The following is a 19,909-nucleotide window of genomic DNA, read 5'->3' on the forward strand; positions in this document are numbered from 1 at the left end:
GCAACAGACCCAGAATGTGGGACAGTCTGGAAGACAACTGGCCTAGTCTATTAAAAAAGTCAATATCATTAAAAAAATAATAAAAAATTGGAGGACAATTCAGATGAGAAGAGATTTAAGAAGCATAACAATCAAACACAATCCCTTATTGTATACTGATTTGAAAAATATATATATGAAAGACAATGGTGGATAAAATTGGGAAAATTGGATACAGATGGAGAAGTAGTTATTAGGAAATTACTGTTTAGTTAGGATTGCTAATGGCATGATGCCTATTCAGAACAAATGTCCTATTTTTTAAGATACAAAAAAAATACTGTGTTGGTACAATGTTGCAATGACTGCATTTCACTTGAAAAGCGTTTGGCAAGATAAAACAAATAGGGCAACATATTTTAAAATCCCTGAATCTCGGGGGCGGGGGTGGGGGTATATGCTTGTCACAGTAATATGCTTTCTACCTATTCAAAAATATGCATAATTAAAAGGGTAAATAAATAAATACATCTGAGAAAGGTTTGTCCAGATTATCAGCAAAATGCATTTTTTAACTGAACGCACAGCAGAAATGTTACATTGTGTAAAAAGTAAAGAAATTTCTGAGTACTAATTATTTTAAATAATCTTAATTTAGCTTATATAAAAACACTAGAGATTACCTAGAAACCCACCGCTATGTGTACAGTTGATCCTCAAATAACACGGGTTTGACCTGTGCGGAACCACTTATATTCAGATATTTTTCAATAAATACCTGTATTGTTTCCAATCAATGGTTGGGAATCTGTGGATGCAGAGAGCTGACTGTATGCAGTGATCTACAACACTATATCTAAGGGACTTGAGCATTAACGAATTTTGATATCGGCAGGAATCCTGGAACCAATCCCTCACTGATACTGAGGGTAGTTAAGTTTTTGAGGAGTCAAAAGTTATATGAGGAGTTTTGACTGCATCAGGGCTGGTATCCCTAATCTCTGCATTGTTCAAGGGCCAACTACACCTGCTTGATTTTGAAACATGCCTGAAGACCTAAAACTGATGCCCCTGTGGAATTCCTCAAGGTCAGTCAGTCCAACTTAGAGCAAAAGGTTTCCCCCTTCAGGATAAAGTCAAGCATGACACATGGCAAGACAAATGCATTTGAAGTCTACATGTAAAATGTACAGTGTTTCAGTCTGGCCAAACTCAAATAATATCACATTGCTAATGATGAAAATGGTAATACTTTTTTCGTTAAAAAAGGAAAAGATTGAAAAGACGATGTGAAAACCAAACTTTCCTGCAGAAGCATCCTTTCCACTGAAATAAGGGGGGGGGGCAGGAGGGAAAGGCCAGGCAAAAAAAGGTGCTCTTTTCTCATTTTCTACAGGTGGATTTGGAAATATTAAGGCATGCCATATTAATTCAGGACAGATGGCTGAAAATAATCAGAAGGGTTATTTTATTTACATAATACTACTATGAAACTAAACTTGGAAAAAATGTCCTCTGAGCTGCCTGTGTTGCTACCTTATTTACCGTTATTGTTGAGATCCAAAGTTCCTTGCACATAAAGATGCACAATATTGACATGCGTTCTACTTAAAGTCTTGCACATTTTAAAACTCTCACTTATTCAAAGAATTACGATTCATCATTAAATCTCCAAAATTCCTATTTCAATCCTACAGTGTACATTTCAACTATGTGTCTCTTTCAACTGATATTTCACATATTTCAACTGATATTGATGAGTTCTAAGACAAGAACAATTGAATGGAAATACATAAGAAAATCCTTTGATGGTTTTTCTCTAGAACTGGTAACAGAAATTGTGACAATATCTGTCTTTTTCATCCCTTCCACTCAGATTTCTTTTCCTTTCCCTGAAATGGTCCCAACCAGGGCCCATACCCTATTTCTCTTCATTCTCCCACACCGTCTTAAAGCAGAGGATGCAGGTGTGGCCTGAGTCAATGATACCTGCCTTTCCCAGCTTATGCTGACGGCTTGCTCACGGAAGTACTGGACAACTCCAGTTTACTCAAGGCCCTCACAGAAAGCAGGACAAGCGTGGCCAAGAGGTTTCACACTATCCCTTTTTGTTTCTAAGCCTTATTTTCCACAATAACTTTGCACAGTGATAACAGCAAGACAATAAGCTTGAAAGGCAGGAAATGCATGGGTTTTCTCCCACTGCACGACCCCAGTGTGACTGCTGACATCTACCACCCAGCCTATAATACAGCATCCTGAACCAATGAGAGTACCCTGCTGGCACAGCTCTAAGAACTTCAAACTCCATGGAAACAATTTCACTCATCTTTTCAAAATTACCTAGGAATGATAAATGTGACAAGAAATGGTGCTATGTGCTACTTCTGTATATCCCTTAACTTCACCTGCTGGAAAAACAGTGAGAACAGAATGTAAATATGTTAAGAAACCAGGCATACTTTCCTGAAGATTATCAGGTGACTGCGACTCAGCGACCCATAGACATTCCTCAAGGCTTCTGGCCTTACCTACCTGTCTTAAGTCCATAGTGATTGTGACCCAGTGATATTCTCTCCCGTTCTGAATACTGGGACTTTGCCACCAGTTATTGGTGCCATCTATCGCATTTGATATTGGATGACGTTCTGTTAAAAAAGAAAAAAAAAAACATACGTACCTCTCAGTTTTTAATTTAAATTGTTTTAACTTCTAAACTGTACGCTAGTGGAAATGAATAGTGGTGCAAGTGAACACAGCGTCATGGCTTCCTAACAGAAGTCTTCATCATCATTTCAAAAGGTAATGATTCCTGTAGGTACCTGTGAATAGAAGGAGCAACACTTGCCTTTGGGGCTGGCGCTGCTGCCATCACAGGTCCGGCATTGCGCGTTCCGCACTGGTCGACCGGGCACGTGCTCCACCAGTTTGCAGAACATCTCAGGCCCCTTCTCCCCACAGGTCGCATTGGTGCTGATGTGAGCGTTACTGGCAAGATTGAGAATGGCAGGAAACAGGCCTGAAAGTCAAAATTCACCAAATCAGATCAGCCAATTGAAATAAAAAAGATAGGATTACTTCATCTCACTTTGCAAGTAAATCAGAAAGAGATTCTAAGTCTATGTGCTTAGTGAAGGAGACATTACACAAAAGCAGTTATGAGATGGTTTCATTTACATGAAATTCTAGGACAAGCAAATCTCATCTATGAGAAAAAAAACAATGAAGAGCAGTGGCAGAGGGTGGAGATTGACTGTGAAGGCACACCAGGGAATTTTCTGGGATAATGTTATATTCTACATCTCGATAAAGATTAGGATTGCACAGGCATCTGCAATTGTGAAAAATCATAGATAGAACGCGGAACGTTTGGATAGATTGGTGTATTGCACTGTATGTAAATTTTACCTCAAACAATTAAAAAGATCATAAAAAACACTGATGTGAGTAATGACTGAAAAGTTTAGGAGTGAAGTATATTTAAGTCCTTCAACTCACTTTGAAATGCATCAAAAAACAAGTTGGATTGATGGTTACAGAGACAGACAGGTAATAAAGAAAGAAGATGAAAATGATCATTATAGAATCTTGGTAGGAAGGTAGATGTTCATTGTACAATTCCACTTTTCTGATGGAATTTTTTCATAATAAAATGTAGGGAAAATAGATTTTAAGACAAGTTTCAAATGATCCAATGCATGTATTTGCCAATGAAATTCAAACACCCTTCACTTAAAAGAAAGGCATCCATTCTCTGCCTACTTTGTTCCAGTTGTCTCTGCTAGTCTTACAAGGTCTTCCCTATCGTTATCTAGGATATTTTTCACTTTTTTCTCTTTTTTAATGCTTGTTTTCTTTGGTGAACAGAACTTGAAAATGTAAAGCTTCAGTTATCAAAATTCTCTTCAATTTAGTATTAATCTTTACCTTTCTACAGTCCTTTTGTCTCCAGTGATTTTTACCTCTAAGTGGCTAGCTGGTCCAGACTACTCAGAAAACAATTTTTGGATGACTGTGAGAAAAAGAACTCCATCAAGTTCTTTAGAGAGTGGCTTTACCTTAGTAAAAGAGGATAATAGCAGTGAGATTATATGAAGATCTAGAAAGAACAATGTACATGATATCGAAGAGGCATTCTACATGAAAGGACATTGGGAACTGAAGAACAGCATTGAGAGGCGGGATCTTAGCCAAGTGGGGTTTCTCTAATTTACTAGAATTTGATCTTCAAGGATCACAGAAGATAATCTTTACTTTATAAAGCACGTAGAGTCAATATTATTTCTGAAATATTTCCTTTCCAGTGAAATTTGAAAAAGCACAATATAATTTTAGTAAGATAAAAGGAGTTAATGTCTTCAATGTTGATTGTTTAGGTACTGCTTAATCTTTTCAAGGATTTTTTCTATTATAAATAGTTTAATAATTTAAATTACAAAAAATAAGAATGGCTGTTTTTGTAAGAGTCGCTACATTAAAAACTCGCCATGCATCTATTTAAAAAGTAACTTATTAGGTAGTCGCTCAAAGGCTTGCCACATAGAACAGAGCTACCTATTAGTAGTAGTTCTATCCTGGTGAAATGACCCCATTCCAGTCGGTAGGCCCTTAGCCTCTCAATAGGAAATAGTTATTGGTTAGTGGTGTTTTAGAGCATTATTATGACTTTTGAAGCACAGCACAGACTTACATTATACACCATGCCTAACGTGTTATATATATTTTCATTTTTAACTTAAAGTCGGTCATTTTTATCATATTCCTTTAAAGGGATTTACATCAAAAAGGCTTTATGTGGAAGCAGATGAATCTCTACATTTAATTATGCAGTTTCCCAAATTGTTTTATCAACCAGTCGTTAGACACTTACATTTTATGGAATGATCTACTTCCTAAAGTGACATGTAATTCTTGAGAGTAGTACTTAAATTTTGGGGAGAGGTCTTTGGGAGTAACAGGAGGAGCTGATTGATATTTATTCTGTTTGGTAGGGAGGTAAATATTAATTTTCTCCATCCTATATGACCATAATATTCTAGTCATCTGGTTTGAATGTATGTTACGAGCTAATAACTGAAAATACAATATGGTTTTAAACTGTGGTGTTTCATTCTAATAGCTAAAATGTTTTTCTGGCTCTGGATCACATGTATGCATTTAGATATGCAGGACAATCAACTCTATCCATTCCCTTCTCACAGACCAGTCAAGCGAGGAAAAGAAACCAAGGTCACAGGAACTGACTTAACAATGCATTTCTCTATCAACAAATACTTTACCAGTTAACTTAACAAATGTTCCCACTTTCTCTTTATTCTACCCCTCCAGTTGCTGCACATCAAGAGAACTCCTTACTTCCTGCCCAAGTCTCCCTCCCACCCTGGAGACCAGCAAGGGCCTTGAGTTATTGGGGGGAGTGGGAAGTAGAGAGGGTAGGGGAGTCCTGAGGGCACCATGCTGTCTATACTCAGGAGTCTATGCTCGGAGTCACTGAGAAAAAGAAGCTCCAACTTCATGAACTTGGTGATAATATCTCAATTCTAGTCATCAGCCTAAGGTAGTTCTTGTACTAGACATATTTTAAAGAACTTCCGTAATTTTTTATCTTGATGGTATTCTATACTTTTTTACTTTATTTATACTTTTAATAAAAAGAAAGATAAATTCCTTCATTAGCATGGTATGTTGAAAAACTTTTAAGTAATTAATTTCATAGATGTATCCTGGTTATCTTTCACTAAAAGTAGGTCTTTCTTCTCAGATAATCTAGTATTTGAAAACAAAAAAACAAAACTATTCACTAAAAATTATTCTTTACATATTGCATTTACTCTTACTTCATAGTTATGAATAATTATTATTCCTTGTAGCCTGTGATCACATCTGCTAGAAGATGAAAGAAAGTTAGAAATATGTATTGGAGACAGCATCTTTTAAAAAGAAATTTTTTTATAAAGTCCCCCAGGTTGCGGAATCATTTCAAAGATGACTGAACTATTTCAATAAAGGGAAACTACATGAGCTTCAAGTAGGAGGAAGGATAGGAAATCAAAGGGTGAGAAAGGGCAGGGGGATCAAAAACGTACCAAGAACAAAAGTTTGAATTTATATGTAAAAATCAAAGGCAGAATGAAGGCTGTTGCAGGACACATATGTGACAGAATTTTACCATTACTTAGCGGCACACTTAATAAATTAGACTATACATTTTTGTTGGGAGACATTATTTACTTTGGTTAGTGTTACTGTAATACTAATTTGTATTCCCCCTCCCTTTGCCCCATTCAGGACACACAATGGAATCATTTTCCTATCCCTGTATTTAACCAGTAGCTAAAAACTTTATAATGCCAAACTCCATCAAGCATGAAATAAATTCCTTCTCATTCACCAGCAGTTTTTTTTTTTAATCCTCTTTCTTCACAGTCTGAATACACTCGGCCTTCTTAAATGCATTTCAGGACCACATTAATCTGCTGGAAATTCCTTTATTTGATATTAGGTGAAAAATTGCTACAAACCTGACAGACAAAAATGCTACCATACACAATTACCAAAGTGTTCAGCTAAAAGACTTCTAGATAGTTGAGTAATTCATTTTTAGAGGTTTCTGTGTCCTTCCCAGTGGAAAATATTTTCACCATTTAAAAAGAGAGTATCTAAAATGCTGACTAGACCTGAGGCTCATTGCAATAACTTTTTTTATCAATATTTGTCAAATGATTCAGGGGTAATGGTTCAGGGCTTTAATGTATTGGTATGTAAGAGAAACATGAGTTGTTTTCTATTTTGGAAAAACATTTTTGAGTTCTACAAAATGTTATTTGCCTAATTCATAATCATTGTGATATTCTTTAAAAAACGATTTGCAATTCTTTATTAAAGGATTGCTGGCAATATGTTCTGGTCATTATTTCCCAGCATGAAATAAAAAATTATGAATATTTTATATGATTGAATAATAAAAGTGGCTTCAGGTGTCAGGAATTTCTGTTTTGGAAAAAACATCAAAGCTGCTTGTTCAATCCAGGAGAAATTTGGAAAAATTGGAATTTAAGTTTCTGAATTGAGAAATTTGTGATTTGAAAAAAAACCAAAACATTCAAGTTCTTTTTTTTCTCCATATATCCTACTCTCACTTCCCTAATCTCACCTTTTTACCCTGTAAACATCTATAAATTGATTAGAGAAGGCTGGTGTTAGAAATAAACTGCCCTGTTTGCCAGCACTCTCTTTGAAACATGGTAATCGCTGGATTGAACAATAAAAAGAGAACCTCAAACAGCTACAAATGGCATTATTCAGTGAGAAAGCCTGGAAGCATTTAATACTAATCCAACATAATAATATCAAAGTATTCTAATACACCACATAATGTTCCAGGTTAATAATATTTAAGATATTCTAACAACATGAATTTTAGGGGGACGCATGAATTCAGATTTAGTAACACATCCATATGAGTCATAAAAAGTAGGTGAGAATGTTAAGTTCAATAAATATTTAATAAGAACCTCTTAGGTACAAAGCACTGTGCCAGGCACCTCCCTGGGACACAGAGATGAATAAGCTGGGCTAAGCCTATCCTTAAGGCTCTCATAATCAGAAGGGAAAGAGACACATCTACTCATAGATTCTGCTACGTATAATATTAAAAATGCAGCAATATTTAAAAATAGATTAGAGGAGAAAATTTTGAATAAGAAATTTAGTCAGTCATAACCCAGTCAGAAATATGAGCACATGTGCTTAGGCAAGAGCAGGTCTAAAAATCCTTAAATGGCTCCTTACTGCTCTTCAAATTGATTGCAATTTCCTTCCTTTTGTACTTTTCATATATCCATTCATGCCCGACTCATCCTTTAAGCTAAGCCCCGATCTTTTCTGAACGTCAGGCTAAAATAAATGTCCGTTATTTGTCCTGCCTTAAGTCAGCATGCCCTATCACTGCACTTACCATTTATACAGACATCGTTAATTTGCTGACCAGTCCTCGCTCCCCCCCAAGATTCTTCTCCCCTCACTATCATTCTCCAAAAAATATAAACAACTTTTGATTAATATGTGAGGTCCTTCAGGGCACAACCACGTCTCGTTTGCTCTAGGTCAGAATCTGGCCCATGTGAATGCCCCATTTCTGGGCCCGAATGAAAGAATGAACAAATGAATGAAGAAATGTTCCTTTATACTCCTGGATTACCAGCAAGTACACAGAACCAGGAGCCCAAATCTAAACTCTCATCCTGATTCCACTATTAACTATATGCTTGGACAAGTCAACCTCTCAGAGCCTCTATTTCCTCAACTATTAAATAAATACCTCTGTGCGCCCTTTTTTCCTCAGATATCACGATTCCAGAATTTTACCTTAATAGACTATCAGGTAAATTAGCCCATCACTCTTTCTTTCTCACTATTTGGAAAATAAATTAAGAATAACTTTTCTCCATTCAATGAATGCACAGAATGGTAAAGAAAAGTTAATTTGGTAATTCTTTGATCTCCTTGGATAAAAGAACCAAATAGAAGTACAAAGTGGCATTATTTTCTTTGCTTATTCAGAAGTCACTCTTCAGAACTTGGACGTAAAGAGGAACGGAAGAGAAACAAATGATGTTTTATACAACCTTGATCCTAAGCCAGAGAACCATCAGAGGTTGGTTTTGTTTCTGATCTGTGCTTATGGCAATAGCCCTTCCTTGACTCTTGCTAACTTCCCAATGTTAAAAACAAGACAACTGGCCCAAAATGGAGTTGCTCATGCTAAGCCCCATGTCACCAAACCAAGACTTACGGTAATTACAGTTTCTGGCTCTCCCAGAGATGAAATCTTAAACCAGTCCCTCTGGAACTGCCTGATCAGCACTAGTTAGGCAATCAGCAGATAGCCCCCCTGCTACCCCCAAAAGGAAAGTAACCAACCCGCCTTTTTGCCCAGTATAACTCCCTTGTCCCCACTTCCTTCTGTCTATAAAAATCTTTTATTTTGTATAGATCCTCTGATCTCCTTTCTATCTGCTAGATTGGAGGCTAGCAGATCAACGAATCAATGCCTGATCAATGAATCAATGAATAAAGCCAATAAAATTTTTCAATTTTACTCGTGGCTTCCTAATAAAAGTCTTCATAAGCATTTCAAAAAGTTTACTCAGTAGAATTTTGTTTTTGAACACTAGTGTTTTACATATATATACACACACATACATCTTTTGGAATTCTTTCAAAACAGTCAAGTTCTACTTAATATAGCATATTGAATATCTAACCTATACGTCCAGGCTTAAAATGGAAATGTCCATTCTAACCAAGTGTTTCATATCAACTTTATTAGAATTATTACTGCCTATAAAGATAGGGTTGGCTAAGATGTAAGAACATAGGCTTTTGAGTCAGACAGCCCTCAGTCTGAATTCCAGGGCTACCATTTGCCAAATGGGGGCTTTACCTGTCAGTCTCCTTATCTGTGCAATGAGAAGCATAGTACCTATGGATTTTTATGAGCATTAAATGAGATTATGTGGGTAAAGGACCTAATCCAATATCTTAAGGGCTCAATAAATAATTGCTGTTATTATTTTCATATCATCAGTGGAGATCACCAACACAAATTTCCTCAAATATAATTAGACTTTTGTGGTTATATTTCATATATTTGAGTCTCTGTTGCTTTGATTAAATTTTACATAATGCAGTTGGTTTCCATTTAAGTGCCACTGAGTATGAAAAGCATCTACCTTTAAATAGAAGAAACCCACTCAGCTCAGAGTGATGTGCATCATGAGAGGCCTGGAGGAAACAGACGCGGCGCTCACCTCACGCTCACGCCAAGGCAGGGAAACCCTGCACAGAAGGCTGGGCAGGACTGCCCAGCTCTACTCAACTTGTCCTCCTTCCCAACCTGCTTCCCTCCCTCCTCTTTTTTCCTATTATTCTTTCTGTAGTTGCCTTTGCAACACTGGGTAGTTGAATCCCTGTAAGTTAAATGCACGTTGGTAAATCATAACCTTCTCCTTTCATTGTTCTGAAAGCTGACAAAAAGAAAAGAATCTTTGAGGAGGTGACATTTGAAGATTTGCCTCAAAAATGAGAAGGAGCCCATCATGCAGGGGTAGTACTCTATGTTAATTTATTTGTAGTTCTTTGTACTATATTTATATGCATTAAAAAAACATGCCGGGAATAGGTCTGTGAGCTTTGCCAAAAGGGTCCATTGGTACCAAAAGGTCAAGAACCCTGGTAGGGATGGTGCTTCTGCTAAAGTGATGTGAGCGAGGAGCCAATGGTACAGATGATTCTGTTAGTCTCCTTTCTCCCACTTACTGACTCTTCCAGGAACCTAGTTTATCCCTGGACAAAGGCAGCCAGGAAGCCCCTAACATTTTGATCCAGGTTGATTCTGAAGGTGAGTGAGAGGGGCTTGGGCCAAGCCAAGAATTAATGTCCTGCTCAGGTGAGGTCCCAAGTGAGCTGACCATGTGGGGCTCAAGCAGCAGTGTTTCCAGCTCAGGGGCACTAAGTGGAAATGAGTCCTTAGTGCCATTCAGGTTGCCTGGGCCAGATGAGATGCCTTGAGGAAACTAATAAAAACTTTCTTTAACCACTACCCCCAAGGGAATTATAAGTTATCATCTGAATTCTTGCATTTGGCATTTGAGCATATTTTCAGGAACACATTCTCTACGAATGCTGAGGACAGAGGGCCTATATGAAGGAGAAAGAGGTAAAAAGATGAAGGAGGGTTTAAATTGAAATTACTTATCGTAGAGCATCTCTAACCCCTAAAATATATTCAGGAGCCTAGTAACAAGCTGTGGCAAAATTCATCTTAACTCAAATTTTTTTTCTAGGAAACAATACAAATATACCTATAGATGTATTTGAAAAGTAAGCATAAATGAAACTGTTTTCCCACTGTTACTTCTGATTGATCAGCAATTGGTAGCAATTCCTCACAGTAAGTGGTTCCTTACTCCTCTGCTCCTTTCCCATGAGAAACCTGAGCCAAATACTGTGTCATAACAGGAGTATACCATTTAAAGAAATTCTATGTCTACTTTTAATTAGAAATTAAAAATCACTTTAATCACTACTAAATGAACTTGTTTTATATGTCAAATACATCACTATTCTCAGAATGTTACAATAATAAAACCTCATCGCTAATGAAATACATGAAAGTCTTACTTGTTTAATGTAAAACAAACAGGGATTTCATTTCCAGTGAAAATTATTAAAATGTTACCAGTTAGTTATTTTATTTCTCAAATAAAGATAAATCTAACAGTTGGGGGGAGGGGCGTTTAAATGGAAGTAACTTAGGTTGCCTGTAGACATGGAGCCCTTTCAGCCTGCCATAGAAGCACTAACTAGAGAATGACTGCCCTCTCATCTCCTCCTTCTCCCCCAAAAGCAAATACTTGGTTTTTGGACTAAGCCAATTTAATCATTGATGGCTGTTAGTAAAAGAAACGCTTTAAAATATTCTAGAGATTCTGAGGCCCTTTCCAGCACAGTGATTTAAAAAAGGTGGGGGAGGGAGGAGAAGGAGATGGGGAGAGAAAGAAAGACCCCTATACAAACAGGAAAAAGTCCTAAGAATTTGGCATTTAACACAGTTGATTTTCTTTTTTTTTCCCCCCTCACGTGGGAAGATGAAGAAAAGTTTAATCTGGGAAAAACCTGAGGGAGTGGTGAGTGAAAGGCCTCAGCACGGTTTTGCTAGAGTTCCATTTCCATAGCAATGGGCTCAAGGTGTCCTTGACAAAGACAGGTTTTCACTGGAAGATAAAGAAGCACAGGAGCAAGCAAGGCATAGATACTCTCCGTGGAAAATAGAGCCTTATCAGTGTCCGCTTACTCCTCCCACCAAGGCTTGTTTAATACTTATATTCCGTGACACGGCAGTTTTCAGCATACATTTAGCTGCAGAGAAACAAAATTAAGTCACTCATCTCGAAGTGTGTTTCTCTTTTGCTGCCACAAACTTTAAATTTATTAAAGGGCAATAATTTAAATACTTCTACCCTATCAAAATCAATATTGCACACAGGCAAACCACAAAAGCAGTCAACATTCACATGTATTTTTACATTTCATATTATTCCTATTGCCCTGGAAAAACACTGCCCCTCCTCACTCCTTCCAAATCCTTACAGGAGTGAACTCAGCTTAAAGGAAAGTCAAAAAGCAAGTGCAGCCTTTAAGCTGAATATCGCCAGCTTGGTTGAATTAAAATGCAGTTTTATTATATTTTGCTTATATCATTTATAAAGTTTACACTGTTTATATAATTTTTAAATATCTAAAAACGTAAGTTAATTCAACATTTTCTTATTAGCCCAAACACTCAACTTTTCTACAAATCCTATTTCTTCCACTTTCCTGTGCCACTTTTGTGCTCTATTATATGGATTTTTCTTCCTTATGCTTTAAAACTTTCGCATCCCTGTTCAGGGTGTCCAGGGCCACTTCAAGGGTATGTGACCAGTACAATTACCCTTGGTTTCATTCTGGAACTGTTTGAAATGTTTCATAAATGAAACGAGGAGCCCCACATTTTCATTTTGGACTAGTTCTTCAAATCTGTAACTGGTCCTGGAGGTGACTAGTGGGAGCTTCCATGGAGGACTGTCCTCACGAGCGCCCGTGTACTTCTCATGAAATCATTTGGCATCAGAGACGGCCTCATCACTCTAACTGAGCACCAGCAGAATGACCGCAAGGTCCTGGGATGACCGATCACAGCTCCTTTTATTCCAGCGCATATCGACAGGGACATTTTACAAATAAATTATTTGAGGTATATTTCACCTTAAAGACCAAAAATAGGGAAATATAATCGACAACTACAGTAAACACTCTAATCAAAGTACATAGAGTTAAATTATCTTGGCATCATTCTCACTGGATTGATAATACTGCATTTTCTCAGTGCCAGTACCATTGTTTTCGTTATTTTCTTATGAAATTGGGCTGCTTATTTATATAGATACATTCATTTAATGGAATAGCTTATCTATTTTTTTTTCAAAAAGCTGTTACTATGTCAAGGCGTGTATAAGAACTGTATTCACTGTCTCCAGTCTCTTGCCTCATATTCACTCTTCACTCAACTTCAATCGGAATTCTGCTCCTTTAATGTCATTTTCAAAGTCTCCATTAACTTCCATCTTACCAAACCCAACATGCCATTCACCTTCAGTTTACTTGTCCTCATAGCACCTTTTCTCAAAAATTATCCTTCTCTTTTTTTAAAACATTATCTTCTTGTGGCTTCCATCACACTCAAACTCTTGGTTTTCTCTCTCTCAAAGCAACTTGTTGTCAGTCTCTGATAGATTTCCTAGCAGAAGACAGCACATTCACCAAACAGGTGCATTCTCATGGAGAAAGTGGGAAGGAACATACTTTCCCAAAATAATATCTCCAAGACCAAGAGAAGCAATATAACATATGAGGTCTGACAATTAAGTTCACCAAGATGTTGCAATGATGTTGCTAAACTTTTTTGATATCAGAGGGATTGTTCATTATGAATTTGTACCAACTGGACAGACAGTTAACCAAATACTGAAAAGGCTGCGTGAAAAAGTTAGATGACCTGAACTTTTCACCAACAAATCATGGCTCTTGAATCACCACAATGCACCAGCTCACACAGCATTGTCTGTGAGGGAGTTTTTAGCCGGTAAACAAATAACTGTATGGGAACACTCTTCCTACTCACCTGATCTGGCCCCCCAATGACTTCTTTTTACCTGAACATAAAGGAAATATTGAAAGGAAAACATTTTTATGACATGCAGGACATCAAGGGTAAAAATGATGACAGCTGCGATGGCCATTCCAGAAAAAGAGTTCCAAAATTGCTTTGAAGGGTGGACTAGGTGCTGGCATCAGTGCACAGCTTTCCAAAGGGAGTACTTGGAAGGTGACCATAGTAATATTCAGCAATGAGGTATGTAGTACTTTTTCTAGGATGAGTTTGCAAACTTATTTGTCTGACCTATTGGTTTGAGGGCAGAGACTTGGGTTTTCCACAGCACATGCCCAACACTTATTTAATATTATTAATCCTAATTGAGATAATGATATAAAAAGGCACCACATATGTGGAAAATGAATACACTGCGTAATGGAGTTAGTGGAATCTCAACACTGGCCAAAATAAAACCAGCACAAGCTTAAAAAGAATAAATACAGGACCTTCTACTTTTCCCCCAAAATTTACCTGCAAGCATAACCTTGGTGAAGGAGGAAAAGATGTTACAGTTCCTGGTGATAGCTATGAGAAGAGTGCTATAAAAATTTAACATGTTCTAGGGTTGAATTAATAAAGCCATACTCTTAAAGACAGAGAGAGATGACCCTTAGCAGCCACAAATTTAATAACTATGAGTTAACTATGCACAAGATATTCTAATGTTATTCTGTGCTCAACTGTGCAAAGAGAATGTTGAGGATTAGAGCAGTGTTTCTCAAGCTTTATATATACAAATCACCTGGAGGTCTCATTAAAATGTAGATTCTGATTCTGCAGGTCTGAGGTGGGCCTGAGATGCTTCATGGCTAAACATCTTCCATGGATGGCTGCTTTGAGTTCAAGAGATTAAGTGATCTCTTTGGTTTTTTCCAGTTCTAACACTCTGAAATTGGCCAATTCAGCCAAACCTTGGCACAACGATGATCAGACTGATTAGTGAGATCATGCTTCCTCCAGCAGCTTTCTCTCACTATTTAACCAGAACTATTTAATTTTCACATCCTACATTCAAGTCTTGCTGACTTTTCCCAACTATTTTTACAGGGAATGCATTGCTTCAGTTAAGACACAGGTTTTGGGCTTACTGTAAAGTGGAAAAAAAGAGCTCCAAAATTAAAGACAAAACATATGAACAAGGTCAACTGAGCATCCAACAAGAAAATATATTCAAGCAAACCAGTGGTTTTGATTTTTCATCCCTGTTCCACTTAAATGACTCTGCCAACCAGCCTGATTCATTCATATTGAAAATGACGTGTTGAAGACGCTGTGAAATACTTACAGTGTTAACATTTTAAAGGAGAGCGTTTACATAGCACTATCTGAGTTCTGATGGAGGGTCACCCCTTAAAGCCCAAGGACTGCTGGTTACTGGTATTTTGACCAGTCTGATGTAGCATAAAAGTAGGCAGCCTCCAGGTGTCTATTCACAGAGGTCTGCAGGGAGGTCTCTGCACAAGGTGGGAAGAGGTGGGTTAGAGAGGACAGCAGAACATCTATTTGCGTTTTAGCTTCCAGGAGAGGGTCTAGGTCTAGATGACAGAAGGAAAGGGAAGAGTTTTCAAGACAGCCTGTCTGGGCAAAAGCAGGGCCATTCATAGATGTTGCGGCTGTCTCCCCATTCTAATAAAGAAAACAGCCGGAGAGAAGTGGGGAAGGTCAAGGACACAGCTTCCTACCACAGCAGTACCCTTGAGGCACCCCCCCTTTTTTCTCTTGTCTTATTAAAATAAGATTTCAATGTTATTTTTCTTTTATTTTCTAAGTTATTCCCTGTATTACATTCTTATGATAATATAGGCAGGGAACATTTGCTTTATTTCCACACGTTAGTAATGAAGAAATCAGAACACAGGCTGGACCACATTCATAGATTACTCTCAAATAAACCATATTTATATACATTTTCTATAATAGATTTTCTTTTAGAACAAACCAAATAGCCTACGGTTAAGATACTTCAGTATAAAGACTGATATCATGCATGTGTGTGCACATCCATGTACATGTGTATGAGGTCAGACAATTAAGTTCGTGAACTTGTTGCAATGATGTTGCTAACCTTTTTTTGATATCAGAAGGATTATTTATTATGAATTTGTACCAACTGGACAAACAGTTAACCAAGTTTACGATTTGGAAGTTCTGAAAAGGCTGCATGAAAAAGGTAGACGACCTGAACTTTTCACCAACAATTCATGGCTCTTGCATCACGACAATGCACCAGCTCACAAGGCACTGTCTGTGAGGGAGTTTTTAGCCAGTAAACAAATAACTGTATTGGAACACCCTCCCTACTCACCTGACCTGGCCCCCCAATGACTTCTTTCTTTACCTGAAGATAAAGGAAATATTGAAAGGAAGATAGGTATTTGGATGACATTCAGGACATCAAGGGTAATACAATGACAGCTCTGATGCCCATTCCAGAAAAAGAGTTCTAAAATTTGTTTGAAGGGTGGATTAGGCACTGGCATCGGTGCATAGCTTCCCAAGGGGAATATTTCAAAGGTGACCATATTGATATTCAGCAATGAGGTATGCAGCACTTTTTCTAGGATGAGTTCGTGAACTTAATTGGCAGACCTCATCTATGTGTGCACGTATGTTTTATTTAGGTTAAACTGCCCATAAGCAGGTAGCATTAAAATCAGTGGTGCACCTTCCAGGGGTGCATCAGGAAGGCTGCCCATGTTCCATAGGCACCCACCATAATGTTCTCTCATCCATCTCCATCAATACCAGCACTTTACTAATTAGCAAGGACAATATCAGAAATGGGTCATTAGTACAATTAGTGGATTGTTAATGACACTATGAAGAATATAATAGAGTCTCATTATAGAAATTCGTGGTAGTCAAGATAGCTATATAAATTAAAATATTTCAGAGTGACTTTTGGCAATGACCAGGTAAAGAGGTTGACAAATCCTCCCCTGAATAAAACAATAACATAGCTGGACAAAATTTACAACTACAACCATTTCAGGACTCTGAAATCAACTGAAGACTAACAACAAATTGGGAAACTTTTCTTTATGAAAAGCTGCCGGGATTCCAGGTCAGACCACTAGAAGAGATCAGCCCTCTACCTGGGGCTGTCCCATGCTCACCCAGCTCATCAGCATGATAGATTACCAGGCCCTGGCGAGAGTGAACACCAGCAGTTTCTCTGCTGGAGACCCAATAGCCGACTAGATTTGGAGCACAGATTGAAAACATGAGCCCAGTGATGTCATAAAAGTTATAAGCTCAGTAGAAAATGAATGGGGAAAGCTTGCAGCTCTGCTAGCCTGAGATTGAGATTCCAGCAGGGGCAAACTGCAGACAGTTAGGCCAGCCACATGCTTACCGGGGATATCCTGGAAACAGGAATGCCAGAGAAGGGCTAGATCTGCTCTCCATACACCCCAGGATTTTTTATTGGAAAATAATAAAATGCTTAAGAAAATAGTAGCAAAAATTCAAGGCCAGAGCACTGAAATCTACAAAACATTTCTGAGAAAAATTAAAGAATATGAATGAAGAGATGTCTCTTATTCATAAATAGGAAGACTCAACATTGTTAGACAGCAATTCTTCCCAAACTATCTATATATTCAGTCTAATTCCTATCAAAATCCCAGCTGGCTTTTTTTTTTTTTAATTGAGAAGCAGATACTAATGGAAATGCAAAGGACCTAGAACTGTCAAAGCAATTTAGAAAAAGTGAATGAAATTGAATGGCTTACACTACCTATTTCAAAACATTTAAAAGCCAAAGGAATCCAGACAGTTAACATAAGAACAGATATATGATTAATAGAACAAAATAAAGAATCCAGAAATACACACTTACAACTATGGCCAATTGACTTTTGGCAAAATGCCAAGGCACTTGTGTTTTTTCAATTACATATTGGGACCACTGGATATCCACATACAAAAATGAACTTACCATACACAAAGTCAACTCAAAATGGATCAGAGACCTAAATGTAAAAGCTAAACGATAAACCTTTTAGAAGAAGCTATAAGAGAAAATCTTTGTGACCTTAGGTTAGGCAAAGAATTCTTAAATACCACACCAAAAGAACAATCCATAAAAGAAAAAAAATGATAAAATAGGCAATCAAAAAAATTGGCACTCCAAACACACCATTAAGAAAATGAAAAGACACGCCACTCCAAACACACCATTAAGAAAATGAAAAGACAAGCCATAGATTGAGGGAAAATATTTTCAAATCACATTTCTGATAAAGGATTTGTATCCAGAAAATATGAAGACAAAAAAAAATAAATAAAAAATGAACAAAATATTTAAGTAGATATTTCACCAAAGAAGATATATGAATAGCTAATAAACACATGGAATATGCTCAATAGCACTAATTATTAGGGAAATGCAAATTAAATTACAAGATACCACTTCACGGTCACTAAAATGTTTATAAACAGAAAGACAGATATTATGTACTTTTGGTAAGGACGTAGAGAAACTGGAATGCTCAGACACTGCCACATTTTATAACTGTAAAATGGTGCAGCCACTTTGGAAAACAGTTCAATAGTTTCATTAAAAAAGTAGCATAAGCTTACCATATGACCCATATTCCATTCCTAGGAATTTCACTTAAGAGAAATGAAAACCTGTCTACACAGACTCGTATATGAATGTTTATAGCATTACTCCTAATAGCCCCAAAGGGAAACAATCAGAGTGTCCATCAACTGGTGGTTGAATAAACAAAATGTGGTGTATCGACACAATGGAATGCTATTCAGCAATAAAGTGGAACAAACTATAAATACATGTTTTGACATAGATGAGCCTAGAAAATATTATTGAAATGAAAGAAGATAGACACAAAAGATTACATACTGTATAGGTCCACACATATGAAATTTCCAGAAAAAAACAAATCTAAAAGTGCAGAAAGTAGATGATTGCTTGGGCTGAGGTGAGGGTGGGAGCGGGGACAGTACAAATGAGCATGAGGAAACTTCTTGAAATCTTGGCAATGTTCCATACAAGCTTGTGGTGATGATTGTACAACTCTAAATTTACTCAAAAAATAGTTGAACTGTTCACTTCCAATTGGTAGAATTTTATGGTATGTAAATACACTCCAATACAACTGTTAAAACATGTTGGAGATTCTCCTCACACTTGTATGTACGGGCTATAAAATCATGTAGCCCGTAGCCTACATTCTGGAGGATAGTTACGTCACCTGAGGCTTGATCTCTAATACGTCATATCTAGTCTGCAGTTCAGGAAGGTTTCTGATTGCCTGATGTTGATTCAAGGGAGAAGTCTGCACACCCAAATGGCAGAAAAGCGGCAACTCTATCAAATATACAGAATGTGGCCTATGACCTGTTTTGGATCTGATTGCTAATTAAGGTATACATGTTAATAATGTGTAACGTGTAAGCTGGTGTTTGGTCCAAGCTATGTTCTTCTCATCATCTAGTGGTCAGATTGTAGGGGAGTAGACAATTCTCATGCACTTCAAACTTCTTTAGTGTGCTTAAAATTCAGATTATATTTAACAAAATCTTATTTTACCATTATCTACCAAAAGATCCTAAGCATTTTATATCACTAAATTGGCATGGAAGAGTTGATAACAAAAACAAAGACATGTTTGTTTTCTTTACTTACTGTTTTCTTTAAACATTTTGGAATCATTTCAATATGAAATTTAATAATGAATTTACAGAAAACTGTCTGATGCACAAATTTTCAGGGAATATTTGACTACCGAAAATGAGGCATGTCTTAACTTAGTCAATTATAAAAATTTAAAAGAAACCAACAAAGTTGGAAACCACTAAAGACAAGGAGATCTTATGCACATATTTCTAAAGAGAATAGGCTATTCTTTCATTCAATAATAAGTGAGTTTTATCAAACAAAAATCCATCTGTGACATAAATTCTGTATGTCTTTGTTCTGTTCCTGAGAAGACAAAGATCGTTTAGCCCAGAATGCCCGAAGGAGAACAGCTGTCCCCCACTTAAACAAAGTCGTCCAAAAGCAAGCAGGTAGATTTCCTTAAAACAACAACAACAACAAAAAAACACCTCTATGTGAAAATATAACAAGAGTTAGTCAACAAATGCCAACATGTCTGAAGTAATGCACAATGAAGTATTCTGAAATCACACTCTTAAAAGGAA

At 37.1% G+C, this 19,909-nt stretch overlaps 1 protein-coding gene across 2 annotated transcripts in view; it reads right to left on the bottom strand.

The window, feature by feature from the left end:
- LAMA1 (laminin subunit alpha 1) overlaps positions 1-19,909 on the bottom strand; it is a 161,869-nt gene that overhangs the window by 130,244 nt on the left and 11,716 nt on the right. For both annotated transcript variants that reach the window (XR_013995283.1, XM_081078720.1), the window contains exons 2-3: positions 2,828-2,998; positions 2,515-2,627 (exon numbers count right to left, since the gene is read on the bottom strand). Coding sequence is in view for 1 of the 2 variants with exons in the window: in XM_081078720.1 (XP_080934846.1) it covers positions 2,515-2,627; positions 2,828-2,998 (284 nt within the window). In the remaining variant the exon portion in view is untranslated. The remainder of the gene's footprint in view (positions 1-2,514; positions 2,628-2,827; positions 2,999-19,909) is intronic.

This window comes from Rhinolophus hipposideros (assembly GCF_964194185.1).
Source record: "Rhinolophus hipposideros genome assembly, chromosome: 17".
Lineage (NCBI taxonomy): Eukaryota > Metazoa > Chordata > Mammalia > Chiroptera > Rhinolophidae > Rhinolophus > Rhinolophus hipposideros.